The 9,417-nt window shown below is 38.2% G+C and overlaps 1 protein-coding gene across 1 annotated transcript; it reads left to right on the top strand.

Moving 5' to 3' along the window:
* The first annotated feature begins 3,853 nt into the window (after positions 1-3,853).
* Positions 3,854-8,122, top strand: trhra (thyrotropin-releasing hormone receptor a). Its single transcript, XM_053633457.1, has 2 exons — positions 3,854-4,703; positions 7,382-8,122. The coding sequence occupies exons 1-2, from the start codon at positions 3,924-3,926 to the stop codon at positions 7,808-7,810; spliced, it is 1,209 nt and encodes a 402-aa protein (XP_053489432.1). The 5' UTR covers positions 3,854-3,923; the 3' UTR covers positions 7,811-8,122.
* Positions 8,123-9,417: the final 1,295 nt, after the last annotated feature.

Genomic DNA, 9,417 nt, shown 5'->3' with positions numbered 1-9,417 from the left:
CTGAGACTTTATAACATTATGCTTTTTATCAAAACCCTGTGGAAATTAATATAGTACATGATTTAACTTTGGCTTTAATATTAACAGTATAAGCCACAGTATGCTGTGTTAGAAGTAGGGTGACAAAATGCTCAATAGTTCCTGATGCAGTCCTGTAGTCATTCTTTGCTTTAGGTGTCAAATAATGTATTGATTATTAAATTTTAATTATTGTGCAGAGTGATCATCCCACTAAGGTGTATGTGTAATTATTTGTCAGACCGACCCCGACTAGGTGAAATCCACCCATTAGACAGAATCTTCAATCTGGCACAATCTGTGCAAGTCTTATTTAGTCACACTGAAGGCATTGTGAAAGGTGTGAATGGTTTTCTATTTGTTCCTTTGTAAGAGAAAGGTGTCACATGAGAAAAATGTGTCTAATAAATGCATTTGTATTTGCATGACCCCTACCACCCTCTGTCCTCTTTGTCCTGAATTGGACTATTAGATTTCTGGTCGCTGTAACCTGAGTCAGAGAGGGGTTGTTATTATAAAAAATATCCACAAGGGGGCGGTGACACATAACTGTCAGAAATACATCAGAAAATGTATCGAAGACAGACTTGCATACATTAAGGACTACTGAATTGGGTTAAGAAAGTGTAGAATCAAAAACAACAATATAGAACTCATTACCTGGCTATGCTTTAATTTATAAGTAAGTTAAAAGAACAATAATAATTGAAAGTTTTTTTATTTACTTTTGCTGTAGCTTTATTTAGGGCTGGGACAAGACGTTTATCTCCCAACTTGATACTTTCACAATACTTCGGTGCAGAATCTATATGTATTGTGATTTTTAAGAATTGCAATTCTACATGTATTGTGATTCGATATTGCTATGTATTGTGATTTTTGTTTGCTTTTTTAACACAAGACCATGAGAAAAAGTTGAATCATACACTTATACAGACTGTATATGATCTGTATATGATGAGTCATGTTTACAAAAACAATTCATCACATGTTTCTGAGTTCTATTTCAGGAGCATCATACAATATTTTACAGGGTGCAGGTTGTATCCCCACAGATCTCTGACCGACCAAATGGACCAAATCTCCAAATGGAAAATCTTGGCACTGTAGTGAACCTTCCAAGAAGTGACAGACCTTCCAAAATTCCTCCAAGAACACAACCACAACTCATCCAGGAAGTAACAAAAGAGACAAGGACAATATTAAAGGACCTACAGGCCTCTTTTGCATCAATATAGGTCACTGTTTATGACTCCACTATCAGAAAGCCACTGTGCAAAACTGGCATCCATGGAAGAGTGGTGAGGTGAAAACCACTGCTAACCCAGAAGAACATTAAGTCTCATCAAAATTTTACCAAAACACAGCTTGATGATCCTCAAACCTTTTGGGAGAATGTTCTGTGGACTGATGAGTTGAAGGTGGAACAGTTTGGAAGACAGGGGTCCCGTTACATTTGGCGTAAACCAAACACAGAATTCCATAAAAAGAACATCATACCTAAGGTCAAGCATGGTGGTGGAAGTGTGATGATGTGGGGATGCTTTGCTGCTTCAGGGCCTGGGCAACTTGCAATAATTGAGGGAAACATGAATTCTGCTCTCTACCAGAAAATCCTAAAGGAGAATGTCCGGTCTTCAGTCTGTAAATTGAAACTCAAGCACAACTGGATTATGCAGCAAGACAATGATCCAAAGCATAGGAGTAAGTCCTAGTCCTAGAAGTAAGTTAAAGTCTGATCTCCAGTTATCAGAAGTGTTTGTTTGCAAGTATGTATTTTTTGCTTCAATAAAAAATTAATATTGTGTGTTAACTCGGGTTGCCTTTGTTTTATGTTGTATTTTGTTTGAAGATCTAAAACTAGTTAATATGAGATATACACAAAAACAGAAGAAATCAGGATGGGGCAAATACTTTTTCCACAGCATTGTATATGTATGAGACACCAATAGATTATGTATTTAAAAACAAAAATCATAGTAATACACTACAGTAATATTTATAGTAGTACATATTTATCAGTTATTTATAGTAATATTTATCAGTTTTAGAAGTATGCAGGAATGGCCAGGCAATATATAAACATCATCTTATGAGAAAGAGACTTTAATGTATAAATTATTTAAATAAATACTGCAATCTGTGACAATATCTACACCTCTTGAAGAAAACAACTAATATGGTTGAGCTTGAGTTGACTGTTTGTTGTTGTTGTTTTTTTTGTAGGTTTATTTTAGAACAGTGGCTTCTGATGGCAAATTATTTGCTTAGAATTATAGCTACAACTTTGATATCTTGACCTAAATATTAACATTACGTTTTCAAATAATATTTGAACAAAAAAAAAGTGTAATCATTATTTGATTCAGAAAGATTTAGGATTATTTGGCTACATGCAGTGGTTAGTGTTGTATAATTTTCACATATACATGGGAGCTCTTTTCAACGCTCAGTTTTGTGAAGAGATGATGGAAGTGGTCTCTTCCAGTATAATAACATCCCCACCCACAGGGAATGAGGGCTCACTGAATGGTTTCATAAGGATGAACTTGATATAAATTATATGCTGTGGTCTTCCCAGATCTCAGCCCCAATCAAACCCCTATAGGAGATTCTGAAGTAACCTAATAGACATCTCTATCCACCACCATCATCAAACACTAATTGAGAAAAAAAGTTTTCATCCCTTCAGTGCAGTTCCAGAAATTTTTAGAATATCTGCCAAGTAGCAGTGAAGATCTTCTGGTGTCTCACGGTAGCCCAAAATCGTACAGAGAAACATTATGTTGTTGTTTTTTTTCATTAAGCTGTGACTCATCTGGAAAGTGGAGCAGATGTGGAAGAACTGGAGTAAGAGAAGATAATTACCTTAGCTAATCATACCACTCTAAATCATCACTGTTATTTTGTCACTGAGAAATGAGATTGGAGCACTTCAGATAATATGACCTAAGTTCTCTATAGCTGGAAAATGAGTAGTCAGTGAATTAGTGAATTGAAGGAATAAAAAAGTGAAAAAGTAAAGATTTGAAGAATTTAATTTAAAAAGGGGGGATGGGGGGGTACATAGGAACTGGTGAGGGAATGTTAACTCTGCACAAGTGCTGAAACGTCTTTGTGAAAAGCTAAAAATAATAATCTTTTTTTCTCGATGCTAAGCTGGTAATGTGTCCTTATTTCTCATTCATTAGCCAATTAACAGACATTTAGAACATTTGCAGAACAATAGATATACTTTCAGATGTTTCAAAAACAAAAACACCTGTGTGTGCTGCTGCTGTGTGTGTACTCATAGGCCTTGTATTACAAAGGCTAAATCTGATATGCTTTCTGATCCCATTGAGATATCAGTAATCACATCGGGTGTAAAATTGCTTTGGACTGGTATGGGTCTAATCTGGCAAAGTTGCATTCTGGGCTAGTTTATAAAGAACTGGGCGGCTCTTAACGAGATTGCACTGGAAAGAGTCCATCCAGTGTAGTGTAGGCTGTATGAGCATTTCCCTCTCCTGCCTACTACGTACACCGGTGTTCCATTAGTATTAGTGGAGGCTTATGGGGAGCTCAGTAAAGCCACACTCAGCCTATGGGCGGATACACCACCACTGCCCTCTCCACCTTAGACACACACTAGAGAGGACTGATTGCCTCGTAGCCACACGTATATCTGGAAATACTTTTGGATCTTCACAAGTTACGTCGATTTAAAAAAAAAAAAATCATCTGCAATATCAGAAAGGTGGTGTTTACATATTAGCTGCAAACTGGTTGTATTTATGCTCAACACCTTTCTACTTTTATAGACATTTTATTATCTGTGTCTGTTTCGATTATGGCTTGTGTCCTGGACTTGAAAGGTGATCGGTGATCGTGTTCAGCTGTGAAGTACAGGAGCGGAGTGAAGCATGGAGAATGTGACATTATTTGGAAATGCTAACCAGAATCTAGGCATATGGACCGACCAAAGCATCGAGTATAAAGTGGTGAGTGTGTTGTTGGTGATCATCATTTGCGGCGCCGGGATCGTGGGGAACGTGATGGTGATCCTGGTGGTGCTCACGACCAAACACATGCGGACTCCCACTAACTGCTACCTGGTGAGTTTGGCGGTCGCAGACCTCATCGTGCTGACGGCGGCAGGTTTACCCAACATCACAGAAAGCCTGTTCGGGGAGTGGGTGTACGGCTACGGCGGCTGCCTCACCATAACATACCTGCAGTACCTGGGCATCAACGCGTCATCTTGCTCCATCACAGCCTTCACCGTGGAGAGGTACATCGCCATCTGCCACCCGATCAAGGCGCAGTTTCTCTGCACCCTCTCCAGGGCAAAAAAGATCATTGTCATGGTTTGGGCTTTCACCACTCTTTACTGCGTCATGTGGTTTTATCTGTCCGACATCGAAAAGATGATCTACGACAACATCACCTTAACCGTGTGCTCTTACAAGGTAGCAAGAAGATACTACAAGCCGATATACTTCGCTGATTTCACTTTGTTCTACGTGGTTCCGCTCCTGCTGGCCTCCGTGCTGTACGGGCTGATCGCCAGGATCCTCTTTCTCAACCCCCTGCCGTCGGACCCCAAGGAGAAGGCGCAAACCTGGAGGAAAGGCTCGTGCGCAGAGAGCAAAAAGCACACCAAGAACTCTTCCTTTGGAAGCACAGCGGCCTCGCGAAGACAGGTATTCATTTACTGTTCCTATCATGCACACTAGAAACAATTTTTAATAACACGCACTAGACATTTAAGTTTTGTTTTTAAGGCTGGCACGCGCGTAACCGTGCGCTGTCCTCGCGCGCGTTGCGTGTTTTCCCTGCTCCTGGAGTAAACCCATGTCCTGCACGTTTTGGTGTTTTCCCTGTTCCAACTGTTCAACGCAGGAAGGGCTCTTCGTTAGCCTGATTAATTGGATCAGGGAAAACGTTTCAAGTTAAGGTACTCCAGTACCAGGAGTAATGTAGTTCGGGTGCTATCCAGGGCGATCACAAAAACATGCCAAAAAAAAAATATGTTAAAGGTGTGCTTCAAAACCTAAGCCAAGCACATACCAGAATGTAGAAACATATAACTGCACCTAGTAGTGTTCACACTACTTATAATCATGTGGAATGGCAGGGCAACATCACCGGAAATTTGGATGTACAAAGAGAACTAGCCGCAGTTCATTTATTCTCATTTATTCTTATGGCCATTACTGCATTCATGGTAAAATGGTTAAACTAGCACAATCATAGATTAAACTAGCACAATATGGGCAATGTTGAGGTGATGACCTGATAAAATGACCAAACATAGCTAGTCTGCATGCAAAAAATTAAGAAATAAAATTGACAAAGAAAGCACGCATAAATAAGTATTGTAAATCTCAACATTGAACTGGAGTAAGAAAACCCAGTGAAGGGCCATGTCCAGGTTTTGAGACATGGAATGGCAAAAGGGGCACGAGTACATTAACTGGTGTTACTCCCTAATTATGTATAGGTTGTTGTTGTAAAATATTTCATTCATTCTGTAGTACAATTAAATGACAATGTAATGCATAACTGTATTATGTTATTGTTATTCTGTATACAAATCTTACCACTCCAGTTCTGACAGCACTGAAGGAAATAATAGACCAGTCAGTGTGGTCAAAGTAGGTAGCAGCTGTGGTGCTAAGACTTATTACAAGGTTTGCAGCTGCCATCCTGTGCAACCATAAGTGACCATGCATCTAAGAAAGTTACATTTATTTCTTCTTTCCTAAAGGCTTTAGCTTTGCAGATGCCATTCTGAGCACCTGGGTCTGTTTCTTCTTCACTCCTGGTTTTCACAAAAAGATGTTTTAGTGCCTTATCTGCACCATCCCTCTTCTGCTTCCTTTTTATCTTGTCACTACCTCTACTCGTGCTTATCACTGTCTACCAGCTAACTTGGCAATTTTTAAACATAGTTATGCCACAAAATAGCTAGACCTTTATCTCAGAATTGATGTTTAATGGTTCAGATGCACCTGTTCTCACACTAACACTAACGAACGCTTGCACACGCGCACATGCGCGTGCACGCGCACACACACACACACACACACACACACACACACACACACATATATGCATGTGTGCTACAGGAGCCAGGAACAAAAAACAGCAATATTCCATGAGAGTTGCGGAGTAGGATCACATGAGTCTCTGATGACACACAATAAAAAACTGGCAGTTTCTTGCCATCTTGCATATTCTACATAAAATACGTTTGTGTGTGCTACTATGCCACTGCTCTGTGTGGTTGCCAAGAAGAAGGTTGTGCTTGATTCTAGATGTAAATGCCACCAACATATTTGTTGTCTTAGCAACACTGGCCTAGGGGTGGGTGATGTGGCCAAAATATCATATCACAATACCTGGAAGGCATTTTCATGATACATGATATTTAGGTTTGGCAACAAAATGATAGTCAAACCAGTAGTATCACATTTAAAATAGTTTCAATAACATAGACAAAAATGATTTAATGTCCAATCAGCTATTTATTGTGGCATGAGTAACATTAGGTCATCTGATACCTGCATACACTCACAGGCCACATTAATAGGAACACTTGTACCCAGCTAGTGCATGCAGTAATCCAATCAGCCAATCATGTGGCAGCAGTACAATGCATAAAATCATGCAGATACATCAAGAGCTTAAGTTAATGTTCACATCAAACATCAGAATGGGGAAATATGATCTCAGTATCTTTGAAAAACATCAGTGATTAAAAAAAGCATTTAAAAATGTTAACTCTCCAATTTTGGTGAGTCTATGCCCACTATAGCCTCAGATTCCTGTTCTTGGCTGACAGGCATGAAACCTGATGTGGTTTTCTGCTGTTGTGGCACATCCTCTGCAAGGTTCAATATGCTGTGTTTTCTGAGATGCTTTTCTTATCACCACAGTTCTAAAGAATGATTATTTGAGTTTCCATATTCTTCCTGTCACCTCAAACCCATCCAGCCATTCTACTCTGACCTCTCATTATTAAGGCGTTTCCCCCCACAGAGCAGCTGCACGCTGGATGTTTTTGTTTTTGCACCATTTGTTCCATTCTTTGTACAGTGTAAAAATTCCAGCAGATCAGGAGTTTCTGAAATAATCAAACCAGCACTGTCAAAATCACTAAGATCACATTTTTTCCCCATTAAGATGTTTAATGTTAACATTAACTGAATCACTTGACCTGTACCTGCATGATTTTATGCATTGTGCTACTGCCACATGATTGGCTGATTGGATAATTGCATGAATGTATAATAATTTCTATGCAAAGTGCAAAAATTATTCAATCCTGGCAAAAGTTTGTAGATTTTGTTTTAGTCTTTCCTTATTTGTGTTGTAGGTGACAAAGATGCTGGCTGTGGTGGTGATTCTCTTCGCGTTGCTTTGGATGCCCTATCGTACACTGGTGGTGGTCAACTCATTCCTAAAACCTCCCTACTCTGACACATGGTTTTTGCTCTTCTGTCGACTCTGCATCTATCTCAACAGTGCAATCAATCCTGTCATCTACAATGCTATGTCTCAGAAGTTCCGTGCTGCTTTCCGTAAGCTGTGTAACTGCAGGCCGCAGAGCTCACAGAAGCCGGCTACATACAGCATGGCACTGACTTACAGTGTAATCAAGGAAACCTCCAATGGGCAGAGTCCAGACCACTTCCCCACAGAGATGGAGGAGCTTCCAGGGCCTACAAATGAATTCCTGCCTGGAAGAAATAAGATTTCATATAAGGAATCCTCAATGTCAGACAGCACATTAACTACAGCCTAGTTTTATGGATAGATAATTGTTCATAGCCAATAATTGGTAAATCAGTCTAATTTTTCAATGTTGAATAAAATAGACCAAAATTTCGATTAGTCGTCCATATTTGTTCTGGTATGTTTTAAAATCTAGCAGCAGAGTGTAATGATGTGATATACAGAAGTGGCCTAAAGTCTTTTCTCTATAGACTTCTAGTGTTAAGTCAATGAAAAGGCAGAGAATGCACAGTAAATCTTTCAAATTGTCCTGCCCAGATGATTAATAGCCTTGTGCTCAAAGCCCAACTCACATGGATTAATACAGCTACTGCACAATGCATCAGTGTTAAATACTTCTCCCCCAAAAGACTTGTTACAACGATGGTTTCACGTTTACATGCCATTGAGATATCAGAAACTGATTTGTTGTAGTCGCTGTGGAAATGGATAGAGGTATCAAGCATACATTTGCTATCTTATTTATTTCATGTCTATGTTGTGTTAATTCTGATTATTGTTTTGAAAGCTTTAAAGAATGTAACCTTTAAAAATAAAATACAGCCAGGTAGAACATACCGTACAGTGGCATTTTGTGAGCATGTTTAGATGAAAAAAAAAAAGTTCATTTGAAAATATTCATAAGACAAAGGATAAAAGAGAGGAAGAATGTACATCTTGGTCAATCTTATTTTATTATGTAAATGTGTTATTTAAAGTAAAGGTGGCTGATAAGGCATTGTAAATTTAAATTTTTCTTTTTTTATTTTAACTGTAATGTATGTAGCTTTAGATGCAAGTTTGTGCTCCTGAATGTGGTATTTGATATAGCATTAAAAATTTTATATAGGCTGGTTTAAAATAAAAAATGCATTTTTAAAATGCATGATAAATGTTCGTGTGATGTTTGGTGCAAAAAATGTTTGGTGCAAAGGATACCCTGCTTTACATAGACTTTGGAAACCATTCAGAATGTACAGTACAATGCCATACTGTGCAACATGCAACTGATCTTGGTAGTTCATTGGGTGAATGATTAAAGTATGCACATGATATTTCTTGCTGTTGTCATGAATATTTATATTTTGTAAGTTGCACCTTGTCTTGAATAAACTGATAGAATGGGATTGTTATAATTTCATGTTCTTCAGTGGCCACAATGCATACATCAGTATATGAATCACTGATGGCTCATTCAACCATTTTCTTTCACATGGTGAAAACCCAGATCTCCAAAAACAACCTAGCTGTATAGCTAAACACTTTGCATAACTTTAATCAACACAACCCCAAGTGCCCCAGGCCAATATACTAGTAAGTAAAGTTTATTTATAAAAAGTAAAATTAAATGAAATTATAAATAATAATAATAATAATAATAATAATAATAATAAAAATACATCTTTCCACTGCTTTAGACAATAACATGGACATTTAGGATGTAACCAAAAACATTATTTGGAATGAACATATAATGTGCCCTAAAAAGAAATAAATACAGATATGAACTATTAATGATTTTTTCTTTTTTATTATTATTATTTTTAGAAAATGTAACGGAAAGGGGGGCACGGTGGCTTAATGGTTAGCACAAATGAAAATAACTTCATGAACAGGATTGAAAAAAATATCCCACTC

The sequence above is a fragment of the Ictalurus furcatus genome, chromosome 1 (genome assembly GCF_023375685.1).
Source record: "Ictalurus furcatus strain D&B chromosome 1, Billie_1.0, whole genome shotgun sequence".
In the NCBI taxonomy this organism is placed as follows: domain Eukaryota; kingdom Metazoa; phylum Chordata; class Actinopteri; order Siluriformes; family Ictaluridae; genus Ictalurus; species Ictalurus furcatus.
This window is presented reverse-complemented; position numbering and strand designations above follow the sequence as displayed.